This window comes from Leptonychotes weddellii, chromosome 5, assembly GCF_054177405.1.
Source record: "Leptonychotes weddellii isolate Sample4059 chromosome 5, ASM5417740v2, whole genome shotgun sequence".
Taxonomy (NCBI): Eukaryota; Metazoa; Chordata; class Mammalia; order Carnivora; family Phocidae; genus Leptonychotes; species Leptonychotes weddellii.
In genome coordinates, this window is record NC_138373.1 from 86,095,589 (window position 1) to 86,115,679 (window position 20,091).

A 20,091-nucleotide genomic window follows, 5' to 3' on the forward strand; every position below is an offset into this window, starting at 1 on the left:
AATGGTAGACAGGGAAACGTGGCTGGAGGAAACTCTACTATCAGGGGATTTCAAAAGAGAAAATTGCCCAAAAGATGAGTAACATTAATTCACTTAGCGCCCCTACTTTCCAGGAACCAAAACTCGTATCACACCAAACAGGCAGTGTGTATAGAAGCTTATGCATGTGTGCTCTATCATCCTTCCAAAAACCCCACAGCATTCTGAGAAAGTTTATATGAGCTCCACAGAAGCAGAAGGATCCCACAGTAATGGTTAAGTGTGCCAAGGCAGGAGGGAAAAGCCATCTCCTGTGCTGAGGGAGGATTGGTGGGGCGGGATCAGGCCTGGGGAGTAGGAACTGCTTGGAGTGAAGAATCCCCCAGGCCCTTGATGTGCTATGCTGGGTAGGAAAGGAGAGAGAGCAGATTTTAACAATCGTCAGCTGGGCCTACTCTTGCTACCAATTCTGAACAGTGTAAACCACCTTTTGTAAGTGTGAGTAGCCTGCAGAGGGCAAAAATCACTGGATATATAAAGAGAATCAACAGATCAAAAAAGGAGGACAAAGATAATTTGATGGAATTTATGGGGGGGGGAGTAAAAGAAAGGATGGAAAGAAGTAAGAGTTTCAAATTCTGTATAGAAGAAGTTCCAGAAATTGAGAAGGGAAAGGATGGGTTTAATATAATGATTGCCTTGGGATTTGAAATTAATTTTTATTTATATTTCACTCTACAGATTAAAAAAATTAGTTTTAAATATAAAAACAAACTAATCAAAACTCAGAATGATACAAATATATGAGGAGAACATAGGAAGTTATTTTATTATCTTTACAAAAAGGTCTTTCTTATCAGTGCATTAAAATCAAGACCATAAAAGGAGACTGGATTCAAACATTTGTATAGCCAAATAAACCTCTCTATGAAGAAAGTTGAAAGATGAAGAAATGAGAAAACTAAACATATAAAACAAGGGATTAATATTTTAATATAAAGAGCTCTTACAAATTGGTAAGATAATTTCCTAATGTAAAATTAGGCAAAGGACCCGAGTAGGCAGATGAAAGGAGAAGTGCAACTAGCCAATGAAAAAATGAAAAGCTACAGAATCAAGTAAGTGATCAAATTAGAAGCAACATTATACCCTGTCTTCTTAGGTTGAGCATGAGGGGGAGAAGGCATTTTCACTTACTGTTGTTAGAAATGTAAATTTGTACAATCTTTCTGAAGTGCAGTTTGGTACTATGTAAATGTACCCATTTTAATTTTAGTAATTTATTATGAAATAATAGGACAAGTAAATAAAAATGTGCTACATGTTTATTGAGATATTTTTACAGTAGCAAATATAGTCCACAGAGTGATTATCAAATAGTCAATAGTCAAATATTAGTAGCCATTCAAAATGATATAGATTTTATATACTTCTTTTAAATTTTAAATTTTTATTTTTTCTTAATTTTAAATTATTGAAATAAAATTGACATACCTATTAGTTTCAGATGTACAGCATAATCATTTAATATCTTTACTATGAAATAATTACCACAATAAGTCTAGTTAACATCCATCATCACACAGTTACAAATATTTTCTTCTTGTGATGAGAACTTTTAAGATCTCTCTTAGCAACTTTCAAATATACAGTACAGTATTATTAGTTACAGTCACCATGCTGTACATTACATCCCCAGGACTTATTTTATACCTGGAGTTTTTTTTACCTTTTAGCCATCTTCACCCATTTTACTTCCCCCCCCCCCCCAATCTCTGGTAACTGCCAATCTTTTCTCTGTGTTTGACTTCGTTTTTGTTTTTGTTTAGCTTCCACATATAAGTGAGATCATCTAATACTTGTTTTTCTTTGACTTATTTCACATAATGCCTTCAAGGTCCATCCATGTTGTCACAAATGGCAAGATTTCCTTTTTTTTTTTTTTTTGGCTTAATACTCATTTGTGTATATATACCATGTTTTCTTTATCCATTCATCCATCAATGAACACTTAACATTGCATCTATGTCTTTAACTACTATAAATAATGCTGTAGTGAACATGGAGGTGCATATATCTTTTCAAGTTAGTGTTTTTATTTCCTTTGGATAAATACCCAAGAGTGGAATTACTGGATCATATGGTAGTTCTATTTTTAATTATTTTGAGGAAGCTCCAGACTATTCTCCATAGTGGCTGCACCAATTTACATTCTCACCAATAGCTTTTATCTTTTTGAAAATAGCTATCCTAACTGGTAAGAGGTGATATCTCATTATGGTTTTGATTTGCATTTCTCTGATGATTGGTGATGTTGAGTACCTTTTCATGTACCTGTTGGCCTGTTTCATGTACCTAATTGTCTTCTTTGGAAAAATGTCTACTCAGATCCTCTGCCCATTTTTATATTGGATTGTTTTTTACTATTGAGTTATGTAGATTCTTTATATATTTTGGATAGTAACCCCTTATCAAATATATGATTTGTAAATATTTTCTTCCATTTGGTAGGTTGCCTTTTCATGTTGTTGATTGTTTCTTCTATTCTACAGAAGCTTTTTAGTTTGATGTAATTCTACTTATTCATATTTGCTTTTGTTGCCTTTGTTTTTGGTCACCAAGACTAATGTCAAGGAGTTTACCACCTATGCTTTCTTCTAGGAGTTTTATGGTTTTAGGTTTTACGTTGAAGTCTTTAATCCATTTTGAGATCATTTTTTTAAGGATTTTATTTATTTATTTGAGAGAGAGAGCACATGAGAGGGGGGAGGGTCAGAGGGAGAAGCAGACTCCCTGCTGAGCAGGGAGCCCAATGCGGGACTCGATCCAGGGACTCCAGAATCATGACCTGAGCCGAAGGCAGTCGCTTAACCAACTGAGCCACCCAGGCGCCCTATTTTGAGATAATTTTTGTGTATGATGTAAAGTGTTCCAGTTTTGGGGCGCCTGGGTGGCTCAGTCGTTAAGCGTCTGCCTTTGGCTCAGGTCATGATCCCAGGGTCCTGGGATCGAGCCCCAGATCGGGCTCCCTGTTCTGCAGGAAGCCTGCTTCTCCCTCGTCTTCTCCCCCTGCTTGTGTTCCCTCTCTCACTATGTCTCTGTCAAATAAATAAATAAAATCTTTAAAAAAAAATAAAGTGTTCCAGTTTTATTCTTTTACATATGGCTGTCCAGTTTTCCCAGCACCATTTATTGAAGAAACTGGTCTTCTCTCATAGCATATTCTCAGGTCCTTTTTTTTTTTTTTAAAGATTTTATTTATTTGACAGAGAGAGACACAGCGAGAGAGGGAACACAAGCAGGGGGAGTGGGAGAGGGAGAAGCAGACTCCCAGCCAAGCAGGGAGCCTGATGTGGGGTTCGAACCCAGGACCCCAGGATCATGACCCGAACTGAAGGCAGACGCTTAACGACTGAGCCACCCAGGCGCCCCTCTCAGGTCCTTTTCATAAATTAATTGACCAGGCATGGATGGGTTTATTTCTGGGCTCTGTAATCTGTTCCATTGACATATGTGTTTGTTTTATGTCAATATAATACTGTTTTGATTACTATAGCTTTGTAATATAATTTTAGATCAGGACATGCAATGCCTCAGCTTTGTTCTTCTTTCTCAGGATTGCCTTGGCTATTCAGGGTCTTTTGTGGTTCCATACAAATTTTAGGATCATTTGTTCTATTTCTGTAAAAAATGTTATTGGAATTTTGATAGGAATCATACTGAATCTGCAGATTGCTTTGGGTAGTATGGACTTTTTAACAATATTAATTCTTTCAATCCATGAGCATAGAAGATCTTTCCATTTATTTGTGTTTTTAATTTCTTTTATCAGTGTTTTATAGTTTTCAGTATATGGGTCTTTTACTTGGTTAAATTTATTCCTGGTATTTTATTCTTTTTGATAGAATTATAATTGGATTGTTTTCTTGATTTCTCTGATAGTTTGTTTTAGTGTATAGAAATGCAACTGATATTTGTATGTTGAGTTTGTATCCTGCAACTTTACTGAATTTGTTGATAAGTTCTAACAGGTTTTTGGTGTAGTCCTTAGTGTTTTCTATATATAATATCATGTCATCTGCAAATAGTGGCATTTTTACTTGTTCTTTTGCTTGACTAATTGCCCTGGCTAGGGCTTCCAATACTATGTTGAATAAAAGCGGTGAGAGTGGGCATCCTTGTCTTGATCTTAGAGGAAAAGCTTTCAACTTTTCAGTGTTGGGTATGATGGTTGGGAGCTTGTCATATATGGCCTTCATTATGTTAAGGTACATTCCCTCTATACCTACTTTGTTGAGAGTTTTTTTCAAAAATGGCTGTTGAATTTTCCCAAGTGCTTTTTCAGCATCTACTAAGATAATCATATGATTTTTATCCTTCATTTTTGTTAGTGTGCTATATCACATTGATTTCTGGATATGAACCATTCTTGTATCCCTATAATATATCCTACTTAATCATAGTGTATGACCCTTTTAATGTATTGTTGAATTCACTTTGCTAATATTTTGTTGAGGATTTTGCAGCTATGTTTATCAGGAATATTGGCCTATAATTTTCTTGTGGTGTTCTTGTCTGGTTTTAGTATCAGGGTAATGCTGGTCTTGTAAAATGAGTTTGGAAATGTTCCGTTTTATTCCGTTGTTTGAAAGACTTTGAGAAGGATTAGAATTAATTATTCTTTAAATATTTGGTAGAATTCATCAGTGAAGCCATCTGGTCCTGGATTTTTGTTTGTTAGGAGGTTTTTGATTACTTATTCAATTTCCTTACTAGCAATTGATCTGTTCAGATTTTCTGCTTCTTCAAGATTCAGTCTTGGCAGGTTGTATGTTTCTAGGAATATCCATTTCTTTTGGGTTTGTATATTTTGTTAGTGTGTAATTGTTCAGAGTAGTCTCTTATGATCCTTTGTATTTCTGTGGTATCAGTTGTAATGTCTCGTCTTTCATTTCTGATTTTATTTATTTGTTTCTTGGTGAATCTAGCTGAAGTTTTGTCAATTTTGTTTATCTTTTTAAAAAATAGCTCTTTTATTGATCTTTTCTATTGTTTTCTTAGTCTCTACTTCATTTATTTCTGTTCTGATCTTCGTTATTTACTTCTAATTTTAGGCTTCATTTGTTCCTTTTCTAGTTCTTTGAGGTATAAAATTAGGTTGTTTATTTGGAATCTTTCTTGTTTCTCAATACAGGCATTTATTGCTATGAACTTTTCCTTTACAACCCCTCTTGTTGCATCCCTTAGGTTTTAATATGTTGTGTTTCTATTTTTATTTGTCTCAAGGTATTTTTTTTTAATTTCTCTATTGATTTCTTCTTTGACCCATTGGTTGTTCAGTAGCTTGTTGTTTAATCACCACATATTTGTGAATTTTCCAGTTTTCTTCTTGTAATTGATTTCTAGTTTCATAGCATTGTGGTTGGAGAAGATGCTTGATATGATATCAGTTTTCTTAATTTTATTAAGACTTATTTTGTGGTCTAACATATGCTCGATCTTGGAGAGTGTTCCATGTGCACTTGAGAAGAGTGTGTATTCTGTTGCATTTGGATGGAATGGCCTGTATATGTCTGTTAAGTCCATCTGATCTAACATATTATTTAAGGCCAGTGTTTCCTTATTGGTTTCTGTCTGAATGATCTAATAATTGATGAAAGTGGGGTATTAAAGCCCCCTACTATTATTGTATTGCTGTCTATTTCTCCCTTTAGATCTGTTAATAATTGCTTTCTATATTTAGGTGCTCCTATGTTGGGTACATAAATATTTATGTTATATGTTCGTGTTAGATTGACCCCTTTATCATTATGTAATGACTTTTATCTCTTATTAGTCTTTATCTTAAAGTCTTTGTCTGATAAAAGTGCAGCTACCTTATCTTTGGTTTCGGTTTGCATGGAGTACTTTTTTCCATCCCTTCACACAGTGTGTGTGTGTCTTTACATCTGAAGTGAATCTCTTTTAGGCAGCCCATGGATAGGTCTTCTTTTTTTATGATTTAGCCACTCTATGTCTTTTGATTGGAGAATTTAGCTGGTTTACATTTGAAATAATTATTGATAAGTATTTACTTATTGACATTTTGTTCATTGTCTTCTAGTAATTTTGTAAGTCCTCTGTTCGTTCTTCTTTTCTTGCTCTCTTCCTTTTGATTGATTCCTTGATTTGTGGTGGCATGCTTCGATTCTTTTCTCTTTAATCTTTGTGTGTCTATAATAAGTTCTGTGCTTTGTGGATACTGTGAGGCTTACATAAAACAATATATTTATTTATATTATATATTTATAACAGTCTATTTGAAGTACCTGATAACATTTTAAGTTTGAACACATTCTAGAGGTCTATATTTTTACTCCCACCATGTTTGATGGTTTTGATTCTCACCAATTACATCTTTTTATCTTGTGTATTCCTTAACAAATTATTGTAGTCATAGTTACTTTTACTACTTTTCTATTTTGACCTTTATAGTGGCTTTATGAGAAAATGACTCACTATCTTTACCACATTAATTATTCTGAATTTTACTATATATTTACCTTTACCAGTGAGACTTCTACTTTCTTGTTTTTACTGTTATTAATTAATACCCTCTTGTTTCAGTTTGAAGAAGGCATTTTAACATTTCTTATAAGGCTGGTCTAGTGGTGGTGATCTCTTACCTTTTGCTTGTCTGGAAAGCTCTTTATCTCTCCTCCAGTTCTGAATGATAACTTTGCCAGTTATCATTGTGGCAGGTTTTTTTTTTTTTTTTTTTTTTTAGCACAGTAAATTGTGACACTCTCTTCTGGACTGCAAACTTTCTGCTGAAAAAAATCTGCTCACTGTTTTATGGGGACTACCTTTTATGTCATGAAATATTTTTCTCTTGTTGCTTTTCAGATTCTCTCCTTGTCTTTTACTTTTGACACTTTAATTATAATGTGTCTTGGTGTGGGTCTCTTTGGGTTCATCTTTTTTGGAACTTTCTGGGCTTCCTGGATCTGGATGTCTGTTTTCTTCCCCAGGGTCAAGAAAGTTTCCAGTCATTCTTTCTTCAAATAAGTTTTTTACCCCCTTCTCTCCTCTCCTTCTGGGACCCCTATAATGTGAATGTTGGTCTGTGTAATGTTTGTAAGTCTCTAAAGCTATCTCCACACTTTCTCTCTCTTTCTCGGCTTTGATTGGATGAATCCCACTGCCCTGTCTTTGAGTTTATTAATTGTATTTTTCAGTTCATTTATTGTATTCTTTAGCTCTATTATACTCTTATATTTTTCTGTCTCTTCGTTGAAAATCTCACTTTGTTCATCCCTTCTTTTCATCATGGTGAATATCTTTATGACCATGGTTTTGAACCTTTATCAGATAAACCACTTATTTTCAGTTCAGTAAGGTCTTTTCTGAGGTTCTTTCCTTTAGAATATATTCCTTTGTTTCTTCATTTTACTTGACTCTCTGTGTTGGTTTCTGTACATTAAACAGCCACCTTTCCCAGTCTTGGACAGGCCTCATGTAGCAGATAAAATGTATCATTCAACCCTGCCCTAGCTCTTCATTGTCTCTTGATCTTTTGTGATTGTCCAAAGCAGCCTACTTTATTTTTGGTGGCTCTCAGTAGTTGAGTTTCCCAAAGTCTCAGTCAGCAACCTAGGTTTAGGCTAATTGGAACCCAGGCCTTCGGGCAGCAGCTTTTAAAGTATGCAAATATACATCTTTCAAGGGACTACTGGAAGAAGAATATTTTTGTTTGCTCCCTCTGAGCTAAGCCCTGGGGTGATAGCCAGTTAAGACTGTTTCTTTCTTTGCAACTGTTTTGTTGCACTCATGAATACAAGCCCCATTGGCCACCATCCCCAGGCAATCAGGAGGTGTCCCCTGGGCAGCAGCCACAAAAACCGGGGAACTAGGGCACCAGGCATGTGTACTAACTCCCCTCTGCTAAATACTGGTGCTCTAGAGCCTGGGGGGGGGGGGGTTGCGAGTCAGAGAGACCTCCCATTGCAGTCTCTGGGGAGGATTACAGTTGGCCCTTAGATGTGTTTTTAATTAGGAGCCTGCCCCTCAGGCCACAGCTATTTAGATAAAGTTAATAAGCCTCTTTCACAAAAAGACTAAGCTCCTGGGTCTTTTGCCTCTCTGCTGTGCCCTGGGGATGGTGGCCAGTTAAGAACCCTTTCTATATTTGTTACAGCCCTATGGGACTCTTGTCTGTGAGCCCTGCTGGTCACCAGAGCCAGGCAATCTAAAGGTGTCCCTTTGGGAGGCAGCTGCAAAAATCACACGCAGAAAAAGGTTACAAGCTCCTTTCTGGGAGATACTGGAATCTGGAGCAGATTGGACAGAGGGAGAACATAGAGATAGTGCCCACTGGCTTCTGTTTTGAAGAGGAATTCAGTAGGCCCCTAGATGTGCGTTAAATTAGATGCCTGGCCCTCAGGCCTGTACTTTAAGATAAGCAAATAAGCCTCTTTCACAGAAAGGGTGATTTTCAGTCAGCGGCTTCTGCACTAGGCCCTGCGGATGGTAAGTCATGCACAGGAACCTTTTAACTCTTTCTCAGCTTGCTATAGCCTTGTGGGTTTTGTGGACACAAGCCCCACCGGCTGTCAAAGCTAGGTATTTTAGGGGCTGGTCTCTCAATTGCAGGTTTTAAAAGTTAGGGTGCTAGATAGGGGGTTCAAATACTTCAGTCCTCAGAGAGAAGATGGTGTTTATGTATTCCCTCCTGATTGTGGGTCACTGCAGGGAGGTGGGATTCATGGCAAGATTGTATCTCAGCCTTTCCTACCCACTTTGATGTGGGTTTTTTCTCATTCACCCAATGTGTGGGAGTCACTCAGCTAGTTTTGGGCTCCCCACTCCCCGCCTGGCCCCAGAGGAAACTGTTCATATGTAGCTGTAGTTTTGATGTGTCTGTGGGAGGAGGTGGGTTCAAGATCCTCCTACATCACTTCAAGATCCTCCTACATCACCATCTTGAACTGGAATCTATATACTTTTATATAGAAAGATACCAAAAATGTATTGTTAAGATACTTATTCAAGTTACAAAACGGTATTAGCCATAGGATTCTGTTTTGTGAGGGGATTTTTGTTACTCATTAATGCATAGAAAAAAATCTGGAAGCCTTGTCACCAAAGAGTGGCCATTTTGGTGGTCAGGTGTAGGGAGTATGAGAAAGGTGAGATGATTCTATATTATCAGTGATTTTAAAAATTTCTTTACTCTTCTGTATTGTTTGCATTTTCAATAAGCAAGTCCTGAACACACTTTTCTTTTTTTTCACACATTCCTTTTCTAATAGAAAATGAAACAATATATTTCCTTTTTTTATTTTAAAGGGAGAAAGTTCATAAGACTCTGTGATGTCCCATTTGCTATTTTGTCATTGTGAAATTCTCTTCCACCCATCATCCTTGTCAACTGCACCTAACTTCTCTTTGTCTTTAAAGACTTAACCTTAAATTTTACCTCCATAGAGTTTTCCCCTTCAAGCTAAATTAGATGTCTCTACTCCATTCTTATTCTGTTTAATTATCAGAATTCTTAACCTTAAACAATAATTATGATCTTGAGGACAAGAATATCTTGACAGAGTTTGTATTTACTATAAGCACAGGGCCTGGTACATGATAGGGGCTCAAAGAACGTTTATTTGTGAATGAATGTATGGTTAAGTGATTAAAAGTAGGCCCTGACTTAAGTCTGATTTGTTGTGAACAACCTACATAAAAGAACAGCCACCCATATCAAGGAATCAGCACTATGCACATTTAAGTTATTCTGTATTAGAGATGCTTAAGACCCTTTCAATTACAGTTGAGTGTGCTGGGAACCACTTACACTATGTTTAGGGAATCTTCAAGCTTGTCGGTAGAGATTCTTGGGACCCTGTCCTCAGCAGTTCTGATCCCTGTAGTGATCTGACATAGTAAAAGTGGTGATAGGGAGGCTTCACTTCCACCACAACGCCTCCGGAAGTGTGCCCCTTGCAGTCCATTTGGAACTCAGAATGAATTTGAAGCAATATATATGAAGGGCAATTAGGTTTGTATTCCTATATAATCACAGCAGTATAGGGACTATCATAACCCTAAATGTCAGCCACAACATTGTCTTGTTTGGCAAGGGTATTCTAAATTTTTTTAATTGGCATGTAAATTTCATGAAATTTAACTTGCATATGTCTTTGTACATGAGTTTATTTAAGTGTATGTGTGTATTAGGGACTAACTGTAACATCAGTAGGAAAACTTAGTATATTTTGGCTTAACTGGAAGAGACTTCTTTATTTTTACAACTTTCTTTTTTCATTTAGGGTAAACTACTTACCTTTAAAATTTTAGGTTGGCATATTTTAATATAAATATATTTCCCCTTTTTAATGAAATTGGAAGCTGATTGCAAGACAAATTATTAGTATAATAATGCAGGAATTACCCAGAATATCCGAGTTGTATGTGATACGTGATATGATCACAAATAACAAGTATTTAGCACCTTGTTAAAAAAATTAAATCTCTTAGAAGATGATCCATATTTTTTTTCCATAGGTCTATTAAGAACTTTGCCACTAGGGGGCTCTTAATACCATATTTTTAGTTAATTTAAATGTGTAATAATAATAATACAATAAAATTATAGGTATTGGGTAATATTGTCTTCCCAATTTATATATCTTAGAAAATTTTTAGAAAAGCCTAGTTGCCACACATTTATGAGAAATGTTTTTTTAAAAAGATGATAATCACCTTCAGAAATATTGTAGTGATCTAAGGGGCATGCATGATATATGGGCCTTTGAACTTTTTAAAGTTCAAGTTAAAAATAGTCTTTGTCTTTAAGATACTCTAAAAAGATACAAAATTTAACAAATATGAGTAGATATAATATATATAAAACATTACTAAGTACCTTCTATAAGAAATTCAACATGATCTTTATTTTCAATGAACTAACAATCTCATGGAGAACAGTAACAGTTACCATATATTCTGATATGTGCAATGAGAGAGATTATGGATGGGAGTTAAGAGATCACATTTAATCCAAAAGAAAGAGTGAATAGAAGAAGTCTTCTCTGATGAGGTAACATTTGAACTAAATCTTTTGATAGGCATGGAGAAGTTTAGATGAGAAGGAAAGGAAATTATTCTGGTGATGGGGAAAAGTGTGAAAACGTGAAATATCCTTAGAGATTCAGGTACTTCTTGGCATCGTGATAAATTTAAAATCCATGAGAATAGCCATAATCCATGTAAAAAATATAGCATTAACATTAAGTGACCTTCAGCTTCTCACAAATTTCCTTCAGTGACCCATTTTCATGGTCAGACCCTGGACCTTGTGCTTATTTATTTACTCAACAAATATTTATTGAATGTCTAACTATGTATGCAGGTACTGTTCTCTCCTCAAAGGACAATGATGAAAGGACAAATGAGATTCTTGCTCTCATGATTTATATATGAGTCACGAGAAACCAACAATAAATAAGAAAAACTGGAAAACAGTAATAAATGTCATGCACAGAATTAAACAGGATTATGGAAGTGACTGGTGGTAACTAGATTGGGTGGTTGGGGAGGGGTTGTATGATGAATTATTATTTAAGCTGAGAATGACTAGTAGGAATCAGCTATGTAATAGGGTAAAAATATTCTAGTCTGAGAGTTACAGTTACTACAAACATCATGAGACAGAAATGAGTGCCAGGTAAGAAGGCCAGTGGCCTGACATATGGTGGAAGGAGGAAAGTGGTGTGTGATGACATCAGAGAGGAAAGCAGAAGCCAGAAGAAGCAGGGCTGTGCAGGCCAGAGTAAGAAGTTAAGACTTTATTGTAAATGCAGTGGGAAGCCATTAGAGAGTTTAAGTGGGGGGGGTGGCATGATCTGATTTATAGCTTTGCAAAGTGATTCTGGCTACTGTGTAGAGAATGGATTGTGCAGGGCCGGAGTAGAAGCCCAGCATCTGGTTAAATAGCAGTGGGGAAGCATGAGAAGCAGTGGTGCTTGGTCGAAGGTGGTAGTAAGAGACATGGAAAGGTGGATATGTTTGGGACATGTTTTGCAGGTAAAATAAATAATCCTGTGGAGTTTTTATTTTGGGAAACTAAGCAGATGGTGGTACGGTTTACTGAGATGCACAGGAATGGGCTGAACTGGTTGAGAATGACAGTGAAACAAGAGTTTTATTTTGGGCATGTACTTTGGGGACACACAAATGGAAATGTCAGGTAGGCAGATGTGAACCTAGAGCTCTGAGCAGTCAGGCACAGCTCCATGTCCGCGTGCGCATTGTGCGCTGCACTTCTACGGTTGAGCAGTACAGATGGTGTGTGTCCCGAAGAGCATCACTAGCGTAGATCTGGAAACCGCTGGCCTACAGATGGTATAAAGCCATGGGAATAAATGAGACTTCAGCAAACTCAGGATAATCATCCTTAGCTTTTAGACAAGATGAAGCAAATGATACTGTATTTTCAAAATTCATTTTAATTCCTTATGAAGAACCAATTCCAACAATTTATTCTGAAGCTCTAAATCACCTTTTGAAGAAAAAATTGGATTTCAGATCAATGAACTTCCTTTATATAGATATTCTTTTGATGGACAATAGAATTCTAGACCAACTTGTATTCAGTGCTGATGTTTTGCAGATGTGCAATATGAAGATCACCTACTGCACTGATAATTGTTGATATCAACATATACTTTCTTACCAAATACATGCATGATTTTTGTGACTTTTGATTGGTTTAGTTATGTTTTTACATTTAAATCTTTTATCCATCTGGAATTTATTTTAGTGTGAAGTGGGAAGAATCTAAATTTATTTTATTTCAAATCTTAGCCAACTGTCTCAAAACACTTACCATACGAACCTAGGTTTTTCCTATTGATCTGAAATGCCAAATGCTAAATTCCCGAGTGGATCATGAGATCTATTTCTGGAATCTCTATTCTGTTTCCACTGATCTTATTCATGATCCAGGTTGTTTTATATCAAATTCAAATCATACATATATTAAAAATTTTCCATGTTACAATATCTGTGCATTTATCAAGTTGCAATAAAAAATACTTTGCTAGTGTTCTATGAAGTTCTTCCCACATTATAAGCCAATTCCTGTATCTTTTGAGCCCAGGTCTCATTGAAAAGTTATAGTTTGGCTACCTTCTGTTTCATATTCTGTCAATGTTTCCAGGCAAACAGTTTTTAGAAAGTATTGTTTTTATAGATTTATTATACATGTATAAATTTAGTGCAATTCAAGTGAAAATTCCAGTTGGTAATTTTTGAGACTTGACAAAACACTACTGAAGTTTATTTGGAGAGGAAGAAAAAGAATCTGTGGAAAACAGCCAATTTTGTAAAACAGTTATGATGAAACAGGACTTTTCATGATCAGATATAAAACATGATAATATGAAGAAAAACATTTTTTTCAGCTTCATACCCAACTAACACAAGGAGCTTCATAATGTACAAAACTATGAAGGATTATAGTGTCAACAGATGCGGTTTGGAGCTTCAGTTGTGTGCAGGAGTATATTACAGCTGCAGTAGCAGGAAGACGTCCTGGAGTAGTTAGCAAGATTAAGGAGCTTGCACCAGAATGTAAATTGACACATTGCTTCCTGCATCAAGTGGTCCAGCTTCAGAAAAAAATCAGTTGAGCTAAAGAGTAACATAAAATAGTAAAAATTCTGAATTATGTAGTGTGTTAAATGCCAGATTATTCTGTTATGTGATAACACAGAAGCTGATAAATTCCTGTTGTTGCCTGCTGCAGTGCTATGGTTATTAAGGGACAAGTTCCCTTGAGCAATCTAAATTTTTAGTTTTCCTACAAGGTAAGAAACCAGTTTGGTCTAAACTCTGAAGAATTCTCAACTTTTTGAAGATGTCAATTGGAAAGCCTGCCTTGCTTATTGGCCTAGGATCTTTGGTATTTTTAATGATCATAATCCTTCCTGTAAGAAAGAAATGCAACTGGCTTTTTAATGATAATGTCAAAGGCCACCTGGATGTCCATGGGCACCTCAAATTCAACATATCCACAATTGAATTCATTACTTATCCCCCAAACTTGTCCTTCCTCCTTGTCTTTTCCTGATAACTGTATCACCATGCACTTTATTACCTAAGCCAGACACCTGAAAATCAGCCTTCACCTGTCCCTTGTCTTTTATATCAAGTTACCATCCAAGTTATGTTGATTCTACCTCTGTGTCATCTCTCATATATGCTCCTTCTAATGAACCTGATTACTTCTACCTTGAGTTAGGCCCTGATCCTCTTACTTTGGACTTCTTACTCTCCACTAAGGAATCCATTTGTCAGCTGGCCACCAGAATAGTCTTTCCAAATGCAAACTTCTTCACGCCACTTTCCTATTAAGTCCTTTCTGGGCTCTCTTTTACCCATAGGAGAAATTCTAGTCTTTAGAGTGTCATCTAAACTCTACACTCTGGCTCCTGTCTCTCTCTAGCTTCAAATTTTTACACCTTCTTAGTATGTCTCACCTCAACCATACCTGAGTACTTGGGGTGTTTGGAACTCTGTTTTGCTTCATGCCTTTCTGCCTTCACTCACACTTGGAATTCTGTCCCACCATTTTCTCAGGAAGACCTAATTATCTTTCAAGATTTAGTTCAAACTTTACCACCTTTGGGTAGCATTTCCTATCCTCACCACTCACGGAATGTTTTTCCCACAGAATTAACTATTCTTCCTTTATATTCCTATTATGGACCCCCTGACTTTTTACTGTAGTACCCACAAAATTGTATTATAACTGTTTGTTTACCTGCTTTCCTTAATAGACTGGGAGCACCTTGAGTCAGGGACCTGTCTTTTTTTTGTTGTTTATTCCTAGTATCTGGCAATGCCTGTACAATTTAGGCACTCTGTTAAAATTCTTTGAATGAATGAGTTGGTAAATGAGAAGTTTCAGAGGTGCCATGGAAAGGGCAGAGAATGCAGTAGTTTTAAAAGTGGTCAAGAGGAAGACACAGGACAATACAGTGACAAGAATAAGGGAAAAGATAATTTATTAAGGGAGACTGGGCTCTGTATAGTGGTTGACGATGAGAGACATGATGGGATTAACTAGCTTCTGACTAAAATTCTGATACAAGATTTTTCTATTGCTCTAGAAGTACAGATGGTATATGGGGTCAAATGAAGTTTACTGGATATCATCCAGTTAGCAAATATTAGCACACACAAGCCAAATTTTTACAGTGTACACAGCTTTAGTATACAAAATTCTTTACTTCTATTATTTGATTCTTAAAACAGTTATTTCCCTAAGCTTCAGTTTCCTTTTTTGTAAAATGAAGATGATAGCCATCTCTTAGGATTGTTTACACGTTGTGTTGTTATGTCTGGCACACAGTTCAGTACCCAATATGTTGGTAAAGCAGGAATTTGAGGCCCAAAATGGTTCAATGACTTGCTCAAGGTTACAGAAGTAAGTTAGTGGCAGATTTAGATATACATTCTAGATCTTATGTCCTCCTATTGAAATGCTCATTTTACTACACTACAGCATAGTATCTTGTACATTACTTGGTGCATGGCATCTTTAATTTCCCTGAGAGGCTCACCCAACAGCAGGCTTTGGAATTAGTCTATCAGCGAGTTGATTGCCAAAGTCAAGGAAAATCTAAATCTTGGCTAAAATCAAAATGCAAATATAAATAATATTTTTATAGCTTGCATTGCCTCCTTGTCTATTTTATCCTTGATGACTGTCATTAGAGAATCTCAGCAGACTAGCTCCTGCCCTCGTGAGGTTCTGTGGAGATATGCTCTCGTTTTCACTGACTTTTAAAATACTGTTTTTGAGTCCATTTTTTCTGCCAGAGCAAGTGTCAGTTTGGGGCCTAAGAATTAAAGTAGCAGGCATCCGAAGTGGGAACTGGAGCAGAGAGAGAGTGAAGAGTGAATCTGGGCTGCAGCAGACACTGACAAGCATACCCATCTGTCCTTGTGTTTTCTGTAGAGTTTTGTCCAGGAAGAACCTGAAGCCACAAAATTTGAACTGGAGATGAAATTATTAAGTGAAACAGTTTTATCAGGTATTCTTCTAAATCACATTTGTAGAATTTAACTTTATTGGGATATTCCTGCTTACAACAAAAATGCAGGGTCATTATAAAAAAGTTCAGATGTTGCAGAAATATATTTAAAGTGAAAATTCTTCATAATCCCTCTTCTGAAATAACCAATATGAACAAAATTTCTCCTATTTGTATTTCTTCTCTCTGTAGCTCTCTTTTGATTTTTAATGAAACCATGAAATACCATACAAATGTTTGAAAGTTACTTATCAATATTTATTTTATGTAACATATTCTACATACATACATAGAACATAATGCATATTCTACTTAAATGAATAATATTCAGCACTATCCTAAGTCAGAACACATTAATAAACTTACTTTTTAGTAGCTAATAATAATTCCAATAATGGAAGATTCTTTAAATCTTTATTGATAGTAAGGTTATTTCTAATTTTTTATTATTACAAACAGTGTTGTAATGAATATTCACAAACACATACATAATCATAAATTTCTCCACACTTTTGTATTCAGTCTTATCTTGGAAAATAGAAATTTGAGAGAGTTTAAAAATGTCAAAATGATAGTGATGTCTAATTTGCAGATCTTTTAGTTTGAGATTTATGTATATCACTTCCCAGGAACTTCGAAGAAATTTTCTAGATTCTATAGATTTCTTAGCATATCTGTCATAACATACATCTTGTCTACTTCTTCACTTTTTCCAACACACTTTTGTTTCAGCAGCCAACTAGGTTTATATTTTTAAAACTTTTCTATAACCCTGAGGAGGTAATTTTCCTGCTAGAATTAGGATACTATAGTCCATGAATCTCTGTCAATAATATTGAGGTTTTCTATATGGTAATCCCCAAATAATATATATATATATCATAATTGTCTGAATTTGGATACGGTGTTCTTTTTCTTTCTTTTTAGGTAAATGGATTATTAACTAGATAAATTTGAAAATTAAAGTCTGCATTTTATTGAAGGTATACAAGGGAAAAAGGGCAATTGCTTAACTGGAATTTTCTTTGCATATTGTCATTAATTTTTAGTGTCTGATCTCCATGGGTTAAATTCAGTGACTTCTCAGTGTGCTTCCTTTCAATGGGAGAGGAAAATTATAATGATAAATAATAAGACTAACACATCTTAAGTTTTACTATGTGTCTGGCACCAGTTCTAAGTTTTTTACATGTATTAACTCACAACTTCCCCAAATTCAATAAGGTAGATATTAATATCTCTTTTGTAGAGGAAAGGGAGAAAAGACAGGTTAATTAGCATATCTTGCATAAGGTCACACAGCAAGTAAAGGGTGGAACCTATAAGTGGTCTGATTTCCCTTTCTTACCTAGAGCCCTACACTGAAAGACTTTTGGTGACAGGTCTTAGTGATATGTGACTTAAAATATTCCCTTGATTGTGCACTGAGAATTATGGAATTACAGAATTTCCCCATAAAATTTCTAAACAGAAGGGATTATCCAATACAGTTCTTCACTTTAAAGCCTCTATCCCTATTTTTTTAATGAGCTGGGCCTGTTTTTGTTGAAAAAGAAAATTAGCTTTAATATATGGTCCAAAATTTATGTTTTTCACCATTTTACTTTCTTCTTTCAGATTTTTAGCCCCATAGTGTCCAATTTAAAAACATTAATTTATCAGTTATCAAATTTTATCTTAAGCCACTTTTTCATATTTTATAATAAGGGTAGCAGAATATGCCACCCCAAAATATGCCACTTTGGCATAAGGATATTTTAAGTTAAGAGCAATTGAAAAGGTGCAGATGCAAGAAAAGCTGCCTACCCTCCTATTTGCCTAAAAACAAGACATAAAATTTCAAAGGTGTCACTCCTTTTCTCTCTACCAAGAGGGACAATGGTTAATGCCCAGAGATAACTTCAGACCCTATCAGCCTAGAGAGGGTACCAGAGGAATTTGCATAACAAACTTTACTTACTAGGCCTTTTCTCTACCCTCAGAAACCTAAAACTCCTTTCCTTTGTCATTTCCCCACAAGTTTGTTGTTCTTGGTTGAAGATGCTGTGTAAGACAGAGTGCTGAGCCACCTCTTCAGATTACTCATTTTTCCCTGGGTAATCTCCCATGTTTACACGAGGTATACATATTTAATAAATGAATGTTTTTGTCTCTTGTTAATCTTTTATTATAAAAGTTCAGCCAAGAACTCAGAAGGTAGAGGGAAAATTATTTTTCCTCCTCTACAATACATTTTTGAAGTTATTTTAATAGTAACATGCTTATTACATGCAAATTCTTAAAGTTTTGGTATATACACCATAAATGGAGCCCTCCCCTTTATCCTACCATTATACATGCTTATTACTACTTCAAAGGTTAGCTTTGTGAATAGTTTTGAGTTAACCACTTTTTGACATTTTAGTAGCTAAATACTTCGTTTCCAGTATCAGAATTTTTTCCTTTCCCTCCTAATACCAAAATGTTACAATCTGTTTAGAAACTAAATTAATCTGATTGATTTTAGCACAGTTGTTGCTGATAGAGAATGCTAATGAAAGGCCGTGTTTCTTTGAAGACAATGAGGTTGATTTATGCCAATTCACAACCCTGGGTGGAGTGTACCACTTGGATATTTTGGAGCTTCCCCCACAGTGTAAACCAATGAAAGGCTGGATGATTGTGGAAGTAGGTTGATTTTTGAATCAAATTTATGAGTAGAATAATTTCTCACACTTTTATCTTAAATGATCTAACATCTAATGAAATTTAACCCTATTAAGCAAGCATAAAGAGAAAAACTAATTTTAAACTGTCTTTAATTTATAAAATTTAAATCAGATACTAAAGGAAAGGACTCTAAAATAATACGAATTTTGGAACTATAATTCATGCATGTTAATTGTAAACCTATAGCACTGTGTTTAGATTGTGCCAGTTTGGTCTTAATGATAGTCTATTTAAGATGCTGGCAAACTTTTTCTGTAAAGGGCCAGATGGTAAATATTTCAGCTTTGTGCCCATACCAGCCTGTTGCAACTCTCAGTGCTGCCATCGTAATAATAAGACAGCCATATATAAATGAAAACTTTATTTACAAAAACTGGTGGTGGGCCAGATTTTCTAGGGGCCATAGTTTGTGTACCCTGGTCTAGATCAGTGGTTCCCAACATGTGGTCCCTTGACCAAAAGCATTAGCATAATCTGGGAATTTTCTAGAAATGCAAATCCATGGGCCCCATTTCAGTTTTACTGAATCAGAAAGTCTGGAGGTGAGGTTCAACAGTCTGTGTATTAGCAAAACACACCTCAAAGTTTGAGAACCACTGGTCTGGATCCTTGATGTATAAAGTGTGGTCCATGAGCCAGCAGCGTCAGCATCACCTAGAACCTTGTTAGAAATGCATAATCTGGTGCTTCACCTCAGATCTACTGAATCTGAATTTTAAGAAGACCCTCAGGTGATTCATATGCACATTTAAGTTTGAGAAGCACAGATCCAGGTGATGGCAATGTTGCTGATGCATGCTCCACACTTTTAGTAAGGATGCTAATGACAGCAGGTGTTAGATCATTTTGAAGGACTTCCTCACTCCTGTTTCAATAAATAGTAACATTTGCCCTGGTATTGGTTTATTTTAACTTTACTTCATGGTGGCTTGTGTCCCAAATATATCCTGTTATATTGTCATAGACCCTTCCTCCTCCCTTTTTTGCTTTCCAGCCTTTCTGAGTTCTTCCCCTCCCTCTCGTTTTCCTTGTCTCTCCAACCTCTTTCTCTCTCTCCTCCAGCACATCATGTACATAGACTGCCAGGCACTTCTCACCCACAGTTCTACCATTAAGGACCTTGGTACATTCTCGTAATAGAGTGGTATTTCTCAACTTTTATTTTTTTCCCCATTATCACCTCTCTAAGGAGCCTTTGTAGACATTTTCTTTCCTAGCCACCCGCCCCATGAAATTTTAATACCATAGATATACAATATATTTGTGTATGTACTAAATATATAGCTGTGCTTTACACCTAAAAGAGTATGATTTTTTTCATGCCCCC

At 35.8% G+C, this 20,091-nt stretch overlaps 1 protein-coding gene across 1 annotated transcript in view; it reads left to right on the forward strand.

The window, feature by feature from the left end:
* The window catches only part of DNAI7 (dynein axonemal intermediate chain 7), a 42,731-nt gene that overhangs the window by 12,763 nt on the left and 9,877 nt on the right, over positions 1-20,091 (forward strand). Inside the window, exons 6-7 of the mRNA XM_081818940.1 lie at positions 15,980-16,055; positions 18,562-18,722. Of these exons, the coding sequence (XP_081675066.1) occupies positions 15,980-16,055; positions 18,562-18,722 (237 nt within the window). The remainder of the gene's footprint in view (positions 1-15,979; positions 16,056-18,561; positions 18,723-20,091) is intronic.